Here is a 14,813-nt window from a genome sequence, read left to right on the forward strand (position 1 = left end):
GAGGGTGGTGGTGGACGGGTCATATTTGACCTGGGGAAAAGTGGGCAGCGGAGTCCCCCAGGGCCCGGTCCTTGGGCCCACGCTGTTCAATCTCTTTATCAGCGATTTGGATGACGGGGTGAAAAGCAACCTGTTTAAATTTGCTGATGATACCAAAATCTGGGGTGAGGTGAGCACGCTAGTAGGGAGGGAAAGACTGCAGCAAGACTTGGATAGGTTACAGGGGTAGGCTAGCAAAAACAGGATGCGCTTCAATAGTGACAAGGTCAGGGTGCTGCACTTGGGCAGTAGTAACCAGCAGCACACTTATAAGATGGGAAACTCCCTTCTTGACAGCACGGAGGCAGAAAGGGATTTTGGAGTCATTATTGACTCCAAGATGAACATGGGCCGACAATGTGAGGTCACGGTTGGCAGGGCTAACCGGACCTTGTCGTGCATCCACAGGTGCATCTCTAGCAGGGCCAAGGAGGTGATCCTCCCCCTCTATGCAGCACTGGTCAGGCCACAGCTGGAGTACTGTGTCCAGTTTTGTGCGCCCCACTTCAGGAGGGATGTGGACGACATTGAGAGGGTCCAGAGGAGGGCCACCCGCATGATCTGGGGACAACAGGGCAGACCCTACAATGAGAGACTGCTGGTCCTCAACCTGTTCAGCCTTCACAAGAGAAGGCTGAGGGGGGACCTGATGACTGTCTGTAAACTCACTAGGGGGGGACCAGAAGGGTTTGGGTGAGACCTTGTTTCCCCTAGCACCCCCTGGCATAACAAAGAATAACAGACACAAGTTGTTGGAGAGTAGGTTTAGATTAGACATCCGTAAGAACTACTTCACAGTTAGGGTGGCTAGGATCTGGAACCAACTTCCAAGGGAAGTGGTGCTGGCTCCTACCCTGGGGGGTCTTTAAGAGGAGGCTTGATGCCTACCTAGCTGGGATCATTTGAGCCCAGTTTTTTCTCCTGCCCAGGCAGGGGGTTGGACTTGAAGTTCTACAAGGTCCCTTCCAACCCTGCTTCTATGATTCTATGAAATATAGACATTGGATTTATGACACATTATAACTTGCCTGACATCTGACTCCTCAGGTAACCTTTCTGCCATTTACCATCTATATTCATCCCCCTCCCCTCATACATACACCTGTGTCTCACCCATCGACTGCCTCAATTTAGATTTTCACTGACTGGCTTTCTCTTATGCATACTGACTTCTGGTTTATTTACTATTCCATCCAGGAAGAGCACAGACCAATTGCAGATGCTTTGTCAACCTGATGAAGCGTATTGGTACCCAAAAGCTTGCAAAAAAGATTTTTTTCCAACTATTTGAGTTGGTCTAACAAAAGATATCAGGTTTACCCAAAGAGCCTATGTCTTGTCTGCCTATGTCCTTAGACCAACACACCTACAACCTATACCCTCTCATATATTAGTAAATTTATTATTACAACACTCCTGTTCAATGGTAGATATTTTTATCATCCTTATTTTACAGAAGAGAAACTGAGGCACAAATAGATTCAGATTAAGGGTCTTCAGAGAATTTAGCACTGAAGCTTTACACCTCTACTGAGTATTTCATACAGTTTTGAACAGAACTCAGGAATTCCTTGCTCCTAGTGCTGTACCTTAATCACAAGACAATTTTCCTCACCTCAGCTATCCCAACACTGATAGAACTAAATAGAATTTTAATCAGCCGTTTTGTTTGGAATGGGTTTTGCATAATTTTTGACTGATTGAAGGTAGCATGTTGAATTTTAATTGTTACCAGGAGATTGAGCTTAGAAAATTCTAAGCAACAAAAGCTTTTAGCTTTACAGCCCTATTAAGTATACGAAGTGGGGGGTTTTCAGTAGCCCATAAATGACTGAGCTGTAATTAACCTTAGTCACTAGCACTTGCTTTTGCTATTATTTTGTGTAGTATAGGCACAGCATCTATGGAGTAGATTAAAATATTAACAAAATCAACAATTATCCAAATGCAAGACAACTACCATATAGACCAGGGGTGGGCAAAATGTGGCCTATGGAGTGGGCAGGCATGGGGCGGGGGGCCCGCTTCCCCCCCCCTCCATGCTCAATTTTTCTTCGCGCTTCTTCCCTGCTCCTTCCTGGCATGGAGGAAAGCAGCCCTTCCCTGGCCCATGACTAGGATTCCTAGCTGCAACTGCTCGCAGCCTGCACAGTGCTGTCCAGAACAGGTGCAGGCAGCCCCACGCAGGCTGCAAGTGGCTGCAGCGCAGAGCGCCAGCCACAGGGTGGGCGAGGGGCCACTTCCCACCCCCCGTGCTCAGCAGCACCTTGTAACCTGGCCCTGCTGCCCACCTGGGCCCCGCACTGGCTCTGGGCTCACCCGTTGGGCTGCCCCCCCCCGCTTGCTGTGCCAGGCAGTGTTTGCCACTGCTGCCCCTGTGCTGCCCATCACGCAACCTTCAGGTGGACAGCAGGACCCAACACTGCCTAGTGTGGCAAGTGGGGGGGCTGCTGCTGCTGCTGCCTCCACGCACACCTCTGATGGGCGAGCCCAGAGCCAGCATGGAGCCCAGGCTGGCAGCAGAGCAACGTTACAAGATGGTGCTGAGTGCAGGGAAAAGTGGCCCCTAGCTTGCCCCGTGGCTGGCACCCCATGCTGCAGCCGCTTGTAGCCTGTGTGGGGCTGCCAGTGCCTGTTCCTGACAGCCCCGCATGAGCTGCGAGTGCCTGCAGCAGGGAGCACCATCCATGGGACAAGAGAGGGGCCACTTTTCCCCATGCTCAGCACCAGCTCGTTCCCTCCCAGTGAGCAGGGGGCTGTGGCTATGCACTGCCCCCCCACCTGTACTACAGGGCACTGGGGGTGAGTGGGCAGGGAGCCAGCACGAGCACGAGGCCAGCGCTGGTGGGGCCCAGAGTAGGGTGGCAGGGGTACAGGGTCCCGGCCAACAGGGGCTCTATGGAGCTAAGCCAGCTCCCCCATCTCCTTGCTGGTGCACCCCAGCCCAGCTTCACAGGCCCCTGCAGCCTGTGCCCTGCTTTGGGCCCGCCAGTGCTGGCCCTGGGACATTGGTCCCAAGATGGTGACCGGGGGCAGGACACCTATCAAGGGGCAGAGCTACCCATGCAGCCCTTGACAGCCTGCCAAAACCGGGGAAGCGGCCCTCCCACCCCGATATAGACGCTCAGAATTACAGATAAAAAGCAATACTCTTAAGTCTTTTACCAAGGCACTTATCCTGCAAATGCTTACAAACGGGCTTAACTCTAATACCATGAGAAGGCCTACTAGTAGGGCTAGTCTTGGTAGCATTACTGAGCGTATGCATAAGTGTTCACGGGATTTGGGCCTGAGAAAAACTGCATTTCTGATATAGCAATTCCTCATGTCATCTAGAGCCTGATCTTGCAAAGTGTCACACTCCTCACTGGTAATCAATAACAATTGAAAATACTCAGCATCTTGAAAACCTCTTGGGGTGTATCTATATCACATTCCTGGACATTCCCAAGAATGGACACTTTCAAGCATGCCCCTCCCATCACATCTCACATCTCACTTGCTTGTACCAAATCTGGAAATACCCTGGTGACATCACTCTAGGAGCATTTCCAGTGGCTGCACTTAAGCGCAGTGAAGACACTGGTCTCGAGAGTGTCTGCAGGAGGAACCCCTGAAGTAGCTTCACGACTGCATATCTAGGTTTGGTATGTGGGACTTGAAATGAAACGGGGGGCATGCTCAGGAATGTCATAAAGTATCAGGGGGACAGTATAGGCCAGAGTCTTTACTGCCAGGCACCAGAGACCCTGATAGAATGGCCAGTGAAGTCAGAAAGAATTCAACTGAGCTCTGTGCAAGACAATGTGTTCATCAAATTGAATTGTTCTACACATCTTCACAGCTATTTCTTGTGTGGCCATTGTTGGTTTCCTACTTTTTCTGCAAGAGGACTCTTAGTGCTGATGTTTATGCTTGACACAATTTTGACAATTTTAGTTACATTGCACTCTAAAATGATTAACATTTAATTTATAATATAATTACAGTAACTCTGGTTTTATTTTTAAAGAAAATATTTCTTAATTCATTTTAACATAAAATTATTTTGTGATTGCTAGCATTCTCATTCAATGATAGTATGTGAAACAGCATTTGAAATAAAACTATTGTGTATTGATACTTTCCCCAATGTACTTGCTCAATAAGAACAAAAGTTTGCAAGCCTCGTCCCCTATAAACCAAATCCATTTCCAAACCGCAGAATAGATAAGAAAACTAACAGTGTTAAACTTGAGTTGCTTTTCTTGGCAAGGAAGGCCAGTCTCCAGTAACATGCAAGATATGATAGATATAGTATCAGTGCAGGGCACACATAGTGAAGAAGGATAGTAGTTTTCTGAGGACACAGTGTCTGCCAGGTCTTTCCTTATTTTGCTCAGTAGTATGGTAAATGTCATGGCCTGACAGGTGCTAAAATACCTGTATTTTCTCATATACTACACACCCTCAAATAAGTCTCATGCCTCATTTGGGGAAGGCAGAAAATAGAAAAAAAGATTTTTCCAGACTTGTGACTACATAGAGTAAGGACAAGACCTAATCTTCAGTTCACTTGCATTCCTTTTCCTCCTTAGGTAAAAGCTGCAATGTAAACCCTTTTACTGCTGAATTGTCAGCAGCTCTTGGTTGCTCAGCCAAAAGCTAGAACTAGCTGCTGCTGAAGATTGGATTCTATCAACAAATCTAGCATCTTGAAAACAGCTAAAAACAATCTGCAGGGCTATGAAGTGGGAGGCTAGAGACCAGAAGTAGCTGATCGCAGAATAGGCTGGAGAAAGGAAGGCTTGATTAAGGGAACCTCAAAACTATTAAAAAGGAAAGAGAGTGTAGAATAAAGAGCAATTAGCAGGAATCAGGTAGATTGTAATGAGTTAATAAGTCAGTTGATTCCCTTAGCCCTGCCTGAATAGAAATGCCATTGCTGCTGCAGGACAGTTGGTTTTAAACTTTAAGTAGAGCAGGAATCCAAACAGATATGGCTGTATTGCCCTTAGATCTGCCCCTTCTGGATTCTGCCTCTCCCTCCAAGAGGTCGTTTCTGGAGGGAAGAGAAAAAAAAAAGAAGCAGAAGTTATCTTCTCTTCTATTTTGGGTAGAAAAATAGACTTCCCTGCTTAAGATATGCACCCCAATTTTGCAAGGCTATTTTTTGGGGAAAAAGTGTATGTGGTATATGAGTAAATACAGTAATTGTGAAGGAGAGGAAATAAAGAAGCTTAGATCGTAGACTAGTACTGCAAAAATGTAAGAGAAAATGATTACTTAATGGTAGGTTTCTTCCCAAGGCATAAGTCCTATTAAATATAATAGGGTTTATACCAATAAGGTTCTATATAAATTACTATGAAAAGCTGTCAGATTTAGTAAATAATTATATCTTTAATATAGATTTTGAATTATTTCATTTTCTTTAGTCAATTCTATATGTAGATTTAAAAATCTATAAAAAAAGTTATTATTTCTTAAACTCTATGGGAGTAAAGATCTGTTTTTGACTCTTAGAATGGGAAAGTGGTGTTTGATTAACAAATGTTCTTTAAAATCTTCACCAGTTCTATGTAATTTACTCACATGAGTGATCCTTGCAGCAGTAGTGGCTGCAGGATCAGACCCTGTAAGAATAATATCTGCTTTTCAACACTGACTTCATAATACTTTTTTCATCCAGCACTGGGTTAATTGTCTTTTCATTTTTCTCCCAGATTGTGGCTTAAACGTTCACAAGCAATGCTCCAAGATGGTCCCAAATGACTGCAAGCCAGACCTGAAGCATGTAAAAAAAGTATACAGCTGCGACCTTACAACACTAGTAAAAGCACACTTCACTAAGAGACCAATGGTAGTAGACATGTGCATTAGGGAAATTGAATCTAGGGGTAAGGCACAGTTAATGGACTTTCATTGCTTTGCTAGTAATCTGTTTAGATTGATCTGGGTCATCTAGATTTTTGCTGAATTTATGATTTCTTTTAAAACCATTTTACACAAGGTGCTTCCCTTGACCCGACAAACGTTCGTCCGGTCGGTCAGCAGGGGGCTGGAGGCAGCCAGAACCAACCCAAGCCAGCAGGTGGGGATGCTCCAGCAGCCTCCCAAAAATCTGCCAAACCACCCTCCCAACCCCTGCCCCCAGCTCTGAGGCTATCAGCGAGGGAGCTCCCACCTGCTGCATAGCCAGAGCAGGGGGGAAGGGCAGGAAATGGAAGATGGGGTGAGCCCCCTCACCTCTTGGGCCCACACCAGCTACCCAAGCTCAGATATTGGGAGGAGCTGGGTTTGGCCCCCAAGGTAAGGGCTCCATTCCTCCCCCTCCTACCAGCTGAGGGCCAGAGCCGAGGGGGCATGGGCAGGGAATGGGCCCCCTTTGCCTCATGGACCCACCCCAGCTACCCCCAGCTAAGATACTGGGGAGTCAGGTTGGGTCTGTGAGGTGAGAGGGCTCCATTCCTCCCCCCCAAACTCCTCCCTCAGCTCTGACCATTCAGTACCCCACAGCTCCCTCCTTCCCTCTGACAGCCCACCTTCCACCCAAAAGGTGAACCCTGTAGGGAACACAAGTTTCCTAAAGTGCTCTACTTTTGAGCCTCTTAATGTAATACCTGATTTAACTAGTGTTAATTTATTGTGTAATCAGCCATTTTTAAACTACTCTGCAGCCATGTCCATGTGTTAAGTCATGGCTGTAGAGCACTTTCAGGGGCTAGATCACTCTAAAACTCACTTCTGTGTGTGCCCACAGTGTCACTTAGGAATAGCTGTTTCTTTTCATTATCTGGGCCTGAATAATCTCCTGTCTTATAGGCCCTTGACAAACGTTCACTGTAAGACATGATAGGATCTGATCCATGATCCCAACAATTGCACCTCCTGTCATTCCACATCTGTATGGCAGAATGCATGATTTTGGTAGATCTAATCGTGCTTTACTTGCTGGTGCAGGGGATCCTGGGATCATGAACCCAGGCTCTCCTGCACCAGCAGATGAAACTGAGGTGCCTGCAGCCAACTGATAGTTAGCTGGGGCCAGGAACCAAAGCAATCACAGGCTACAGCCAACAATCAGCTGATTAGCAAAACCCTGGCTGGAGGGCACAGGACCTCTGAGATCAGGCTGTGGCAGCCCGATCCTGGGGTCTCCATGCACTAGAAAGAGCAAAAACCCTTGTGCCGCTCAGCTGGGTGGCACATGTGATTTTGGCTTTCCCGGCACATGGGAAGCCTGACATTAGGCTGTGGCAGCCCCTGTAAACCAGGACCTGCCCAAACCCCATGTGCCACCCAGCTGGGTGGTACACAGGTTTTTTACTCATCCTCAGGAATGGGAACCTTGGATCTGGCTGTGGCAGCCCAATCCCTGTGTTCCCCTGCAGCCTGTATCATCATCACACCTCAGTTTGACATGTATGTGTGTCCAGGTCACTTTTTAAGGTGTGATTAACCTGTTAACCACATCTTAAATTTAACGTGTTCGGGGCCATAGGGGCTATGTGTATTTTTTCTTCCTATTTTTCCAGGAATATTTTCACCAGGAGCATTGACTGAAGCATAAATTAAAAACAAAACTAGTTGGTGCATTTCATGTTCTCCTTTCTTCCAGTTCACGTTAAATACTGTTTGCAAGCCTATTTGTTTTGCTTCAAAAATATTTACAGTAAAAGCTGGTGTACTAATCTCAATCACCTTCTTAAAAAGAATTAGCTTGCAATCGGGCTGGTATATTTTTCACCCCGGAGAATGATTATTATAAACATGATTGCACAAAATGATTGGATGCCGAGCAGGACGATAGTGAGCAGCTGGTGCAAGGGTCAGGGTTAAAAGGATGAGAATTAAATTGTTTCCAAGTGAGAAGTATGATAAGCCTTTTAAAACTTAGATGATTCTGACCTACTGCCTTAAATGAAGAATCTGGCACAGAGCAAGTCTATTTTAAGAGAGATGTAAAATTAATACTTATTTTAATCTCATGAAATTGTTCTTATTTAACAGGTCTTAATTCTGAAGGGCTGTATAGAGTCTCAGGATTTAGTGACCTCATTGAAGATGTTAAAATGGCATTTGATAGAGGTATGTTCTTGAATATTTGCTGCAACTTGATGCTATTATATTGTAAAGGATTCTTTTCAGTCCAAGGGTGCCTCGGCAGTCGTTCCATTTGCTTGCTGGGTTCTACAGCAGCAGAGGCTGGATACTCTTCTAAGCATGCATTTGGGAGCTGCCTTCTGCTTGGAAAAGCAGATGTAAAAGCAATGGCCTTCAACACTAAAGGCTTACCTCTTCCCCACAGGAGAATTTATGATTCTATGGTACCTGAAGCTTGGGAGTGATGTCACAGGGTGAAAAGGTATTAAACGTTCAAAGTTACTGCCCTCACTTACTAGCAAACCCATCTTTTTCTAGAAGTCAACTGGAGAAGAAGTCCTCTCTCTGGAAAATAGATCTAAAATAGTGATACAACCATAGGAACTAAACATATCCTCTTCCACTGAAGACAGTGATTGAAGTTAAGAGTTTCCATTCTCACCACTTGATAGTAACAATCAAGGGCAGGACTGCTCCCTTCGGCTATAGAAATTCCTGCTAGGACTGCTCCCTTCGGCTATAGAAATTCCTGCTAGTACTCTTCCTTTCTGCCTCTCCAAAGTAGCAGAACTACAGAGAGAGATCTGACAAATGTGTTTTTGGCACAGTGATTAGCAGGGTTCTGGGTTTTCCATTTGCCACAGAAGAACACACATTTTCTCCTTTAAAGGAGAACCCGGGGCAAACGGCAGTTTCCCCTTGCAGGCTGGCCGAGTTCCATCCTGCAATGGGCTACTGGGAGCTGGGGGGAGCAGGATGCATGGGGCAGGGGGAACCAGCATGGGAGGGTACACCACGCAGCCATGGCTGCCAAAGTGAGGTACCCCCTGCCTGCCCAGCAGTAGCAGGTGGCACAACTCCATGCCACCATTACTGCTTCACCTCACCTTGGCAACCTTGGTGGCATGGCACTCCCTCCCCTGCTGGGTCCTGTCCGCTGCCTGGAGCTGGTTCAGCCTGGCTAGAGCCCTGAGCCACTGTGGACACAGAAATCTGGAGGGGAGCACATGTCCTCCCCCCGCCCTGCCAATGCATTGCCTGTGCCCCACCACCCCCTCCCCCCCATGTGTTGCCTGTGCTCACACCCCTCTTCCCCACATGCCTGTCTCCTTCCTCACACACTGTGGGGGCTGGGGCCGGGGGGTGAAAGGCAGTAGGTCAGGAGTGAGGGGCACTGGCAGGATCAGGGGGCTGCAGGTCAGGAGTGAGGCACCAGCAGAGCTGGGGGGGCTGTGGCTTGCGATTGAGGGGCAACGGCAGGGGTAGGGCAGCAGCATATCAGGGCTACTCAGCGCCACAAAGCAGTGAGGGACAAAGCTGCAGCTGGACCTGCATCCTGGTGAACAAAGGAGGAGAGAAGGAGCTCTGATTTTCTATAATAAAAAAACCAAACTCAAACGCCAAAATATATAGGTATTTAAAATTTATTTTATTACCATGATTGAGGCACTGGTAGGCTTCCAAATTGCTTTAAAATTGTAAATATATCAATAAAACACTGTGTTCAACTGATACCTTATACATATAATGGTGTTTCATTTTAATCATGGAAAAACATGGATTTGGGGGTTTTAAAGAGAGAAAACCGGGATCCTTGGTGATTAGGAATAGCTGACCTGCAGCAGAGTTGTTGTCAAAACAAGTCAAATGGGAAATTCCTATATCTTTTGTCATTAATTTGAGATGAAAAAGGGACTGGTTCTTATAAAAAAGGGTTTTAGGTCTTTGTTGTGAAACTGAACTTCCCAGTCAAAAAGCAGTTTTGTAAGTTATAGTTTACAAGCTCGAGAGTCTGGCCTGGTGCTTATCTTAATACTGTTTGCTAAACAGACTAGGCTTTCTCATTGCATGCTAGTTTAATTATTTTTAATTCTAAAACTTTAACATCAGCTGCCTTCTACCTGCAGATGGGGAAAAAGCAGATATTTCTGTGAATATGTATGAAGATATCAACATTATAACAGGTGCACTTAAACTGTACTTCAGGGACTTGCCAATTCCACTCATCACATATGATGCCTACCCAAAATTTATAGAATCTGCAAGTAAGTATAAAATATATTTCTCCTGTTTTTCTTTCTGTTCACTTTAATTTCTCTCCTCTTTATTTATGCCTTATTTATTAGCAGTGACCTTTAGATTCTTCACCGGGCTCTATATGTTATGCTTTAGCAGGGCTAATCACATACCATGAATAATAAGAGTTAAGTATGGCACTTCTTGGATACATTTTTTCCTCCCATTTTTCTCAAATACTTCCTTTTGCCGTACATATAAGAAATAAGTCCCAGTTTTACCAGCCAACAATATAATTTAAAGTGTGTCTTTATTTTCCTTTACTTGCAACAAGGTTACTTACAAAAGTGATTAGAAATAAAGCAAGAACACCTTTAATCTGTGTGAATGAAGTTCTGATCAGTGGGGAAGATAAAATTCCAACTGACTTCAGTAGGGCCAGGATTTCACATCTTGATTACTTGAGCAAAATTAATCCAGTCAGTAATGGTGAGAGCATCTTTGTCAGTAACTTATGAAGAATGTTTGGTGGACTCAACCCAGTTCTTAATGGACAGATATTCACGTCCCAAAACCCTCACTGGCTGTGCTTATTCTTGGCAATGCATTGGAGAGGTTATGGAATGAGAGGTTATTGTGACAGTCAACCCATCACTTCAACGGGAACTTTTCCAGAACGTAGTGTGAGGCTTATAGATATGTTTGGAGGAAAACAAATTTAACTATGAGAAGTTGGTTCCAAATGTTTTGTGCCCCCCCCCCCACCCACTAGATGGTTCTGTTCTTCTGTAATTAACTATCTGCAATGATATTTAAATATCTTTCTTTCAGAAACCACAGATCCTGATGAACAGCTGGAAATCCTTCATGAAGCACTGAAACTTCTGCCACCTGCACATTGCGAAACCTTAAGATATCTTATGGCACATTTAAAGAGGTAAGTGGTTTATTTAAACCAAAGACTTACTAAATTTAATGGAATTAAAAGCCAGTGCGGGGCCTCTGAGAGAGAGTTGAAGTTTTAAGGATGCATTTTAGAGCTTGCACGGGCTTCCATGAAGCAAATTCCATGGAGTTTTTTTGTAACATTATAAACAATGGGCATTGTTATACCTGAATGAATAAACAAATCTATGTGCATAATAAAGCAGCAACGTATTAAAATGCACCAAAACACATACACAAACATTGTGCTTTCTTCTGTTCTCTGCTTCAAGAGGCTTCAAAAACTTAGACCAAAAAAAAGATACAGTTTTGAAGTAAGAAAGTAATATGCCTAACAAATTTGCACTGAATATGTAAGTACTGGGAATATGTACAAGGCAAGAAACAATTGCTCTTCTGCCACTACAGAGAGTAAAAAACATGAAAATTGGTTAAAGCATCTATTTTAGCTTCTTGAGTGACACACACGTAATGGCATTTATGAATAATTATCTTTTGCCTTATAAATAGCTTTGTTTTAAGACTGTATGTAGTGAAAGCATAGTTTAACTTTAGGATATGCTGCCTGCTAGGTACAGCTGGAAAATACATCTCCAGAGCTATTACCCATTCTGCATCAGGTATGTCAGTGTCCATTTATTACAGTGGCCCTTTCCTTGAATGTATTAGAACTGACACAGGAATAGGAAGCCTGCAACAAATCAGTTGCAAAGCAATAATTTTCTACATCCTGTTGTTCAAGAGTTGATGTTGCTGATCTAATTAGCAGGTCACTTCAAAAGTCTTGGATTGCTGCTCAGAGTAAGCGGGAAGAAGGAACAACATAAATCACAATATTTCAATTGTATTTCATTTCTAATTTTTTAAGATACTTAGTCTAAAGAGCTGTATGAGGGAATAGCTCATTGTCTTTGCCAAATATGGCTAAACATGCATTGGACCTTATAAAATGAGGACATTGAGTTTTGGAAGCTTCGGTACAATTCATCCAACCAGGAAAAAAAAAATCAAATCTTGACAATAATTTTATATGCCTAAAGGGGTTTTACTCAGATGGTGCTGTAATAAAAAAGAACTTCAACCCATGAACTTCACAGCAATGGATATTGAGTCATTTATGAGAATCCTGATGGATTTAGGTTTTTTCGCTGTTAAAGCAGTAATGTACATTAAATCCTCTATTTAATCTGTGAACTAGCTCATTGTAGATCTGCATTTGTTTTACGGAGAGAAGCAATTAACAGCCATAAACCAAAGCAGAAGCTTAGTGTCTCTAGACAGTGGTTTATTTATTATCGTTCTTCAAGTAAGCAGAGGTTGGGGAGGCCCTCATTCTGTTTCTGTGCTCCATAAGCATGTTCAGTCTAAGTACACTCTATAGATTCTGTCCTGTGTGCATATATGGCATATTACATTCTGTTGTTCATCTGAAGTTAATAGAGTAACTGGAAAAGGCATCATGAACTCCATGGCCTCCGCTGGTGGAACCTAGGTTCCAGAATCCAGCAATAGAAAGTTGCTCTAAGCCAGGGGTCAGCAGCACGGGCAGCCTCTAATCCTGCTTTCTCGGAGACCCTAGAGCAAGTTGATGACCCAGAACTGGTGTAGACCTTCCAAAGTACTGTCTTGCCAACTTTGTTCCATGGCCTCTACAAATAAAAATCTAGTGGGGCCCCAGCTGGATTTAATACTATCACAAGGTGATTCCTTCTGTAGGTGCAGCTGCCTTATATGTGCAGCAAAGTGGAATTTGCACTATCTGTTCCTGAAGGAGAGATTCTGATCCATGGTGCATCACTGCAGCGGCCTGTAGGCAGCAGATTGCAGCTCTGCCCCATCCGTGGCCCCCATGCTGTCACCGCCCCAAGATCTGGGGACCTCCCCAGCCATGCCCGCCCATCTTGCTTCTGGTGGCACCCCCAGCCCAGCTGCCTGGTTATGCGCGCTGCCCATGCAGGTCACACACCTGGTGGTGGGTGTAGGGAGGACAGGCTCTGGTGCCTAGACAGCTGGGGTCATAAATGGACTCCAGTTGGGTGCATTTATAAGCTGCACAAGCAGTATTTCTCTGCATCCACCTCTTGTTGCCTAGGACCGCTCTTTCCAAATCTAGTCATTCCATAGTTATGTACAGTGCTGGCAGTCACTAACCCCTGGCCACTGCATACAACCTCTGTGTGGTCCCTGTTACAAGAAGGATCCTCTCCATGGGCTTTTGGAAAGGTGAAGAGCTTGCTCCTTGCTCTTCTCTTTGCCCCTGGATTTTCAGGCATATGCCTCTGTGCCCCATCGTAGCAATCAGTATTTAGCAGGAAGTACCTGGTGTTTAACAAAAAACATTGTCCTTTGCAGGGTTACACTTCGTGAAAAAGAAAATCTCATGAATGCAGAGAATCTTGGCATTGTTTTTGGACCAACCCTCATGCGGGCACCAGAACTAGATGCAATGGCTGCACTGAACGATATCCGGTATCAGAGACTTGTGGTGGAAATGCTTATAAAAAATGAAGACATTTTATTTTGAATTGTTTGTTTGTTTGTTTTTGTAAAAAGGAAAAAGGAAACAACAATATTCTATAGATGAAGGGATATTTTAAGATAATTTAATTGGGTCTCTTGTAGCTGAATTCCATATTTGCTATAGCTTTTGATGTATGCAGGATAAAAATGAAGGAACTCTGTGTCGTTTCTGTAGTGCCATTCAGCTGATGTTGACAAAAGATTAACACATACTTTCCAGTACTAGTGATCCTGGGTGTTTATCATGTTTTAAAAATAAGTAAAAACTAAACCTACTGCATGATTGGCTCCCTGTCCTCCCTGTTTTGGTGAGGGTATGTCTGCAAAGGAAACAACAGAACTGATGCAGCATCTTTGTTCTGGATAGTTTGTGATTGTAATTCAGCATGTTTCTCAGTGTAAACCTGTTGTGATTTGCTTTTATGTTCTATGTAATTGGTTTCTAATACTAAAAAGAAAGCAGATTTCTGTGAAATGGGGCCTCTGGCTGTACCTTGACATTTCCTATCATCCTTTTCCCACTTTCTCGGGTGATTTCTCCCTAATTCCCCTCAGTTCTTTTGCCAGGTAGTAATTTGTTTTAACAGGAGCAAAATGTGTACTTTGAATGTAATTTTAAATAATTTTCCATGCCTTTTATGGTGATTGCAGTAAAACCTGCAACACTGAACGATGTTTCCTTAAGTATTATTGTTATTTTGGTTGTAATTTGTATTTTTATCTGGCATGCATATATTAATTTATTAAATTTTGCTTTTAGAAATCTTACACACCATCCTGTTTTCCTGTTTAATGAACATGGTTTAAAGTGTTTTTCTTTAACATTTATAATTAGCACTCCGTCTATCAAACAGAGTTTTACTGAAAAGAGACAATTCATAGCTACTGTAATTTTTGCAGGACAGTCTTAATCTTATATAGCTTCTAGTCTGATAATTGTGTTTTGGTTCACATATTAGATTCTCATTATTATTCTATTTGAAAAATGCTTTAATTATTGACCAAAACATTTTTAAAAGTTCTTCAGTATGTCTTAAAAAAGGGGAACTAACAAACAAAAGTACTGCACAGACATCAGTACCTCAGAAAAAGATAATCTCTCCCAAAAGAGGTTTACAGTTATGTTTGTCTGTATACACCAGTATTTCAGACAACAGTTATATAAATGTAGACCCCCAGAAAATCCACTGCTGAATTTCAAGTATACA

General features: G+C 43.8%; 1 protein-coding gene across 3 annotated transcripts in view; it reads left to right on the forward strand.

The window, feature by feature from the left end:
• The window catches only part of CHN1 (chimerin 1), a 156,655-nt gene extending 142,282 nt beyond the window's left edge, over positions 1 to 14,373 (forward strand). For all 3 annotated transcript variants that reach the window (XM_090045429.1, XM_090045431.1, XM_090045430.1), the window contains 5 exons: positions 5,745 to 5,918; positions 8,032 to 8,109; positions 10,032 to 10,169; positions 10,972 to 11,077; positions 13,438 to 14,373. In XM_090045429.1, coding sequence (XP_089901555.1) covers positions 5,745 to 5,918; positions 8,032 to 8,109; positions 10,032 to 10,169; positions 10,972 to 11,077; positions 13,438 to 13,609 — 668 coding nt within the window. In that variant the 3' untranslated portion in view covers positions 13,610 to 14,373. The remainder of the gene's footprint in view (positions 1 to 5,744; positions 5,919 to 8,031; positions 8,110 to 10,031; positions 10,170 to 10,971; positions 11,078 to 13,437) is intronic.
• Positions 14,374 to 14,813: the final 440 nt, after the last annotated feature.

The sequence above is a fragment of the Crocodylus siamensis genome, chromosome 4 (assembly GCF_052110815.1).
Source record: "Crocodylus siamensis isolate JL-2025a chromosome 4, ASM5211081v1, whole genome shotgun sequence".
Lineage (NCBI taxonomy): Eukaryota > Metazoa > Chordata > Crocodylia > Crocodylidae > Crocodylus > Crocodylus siamensis.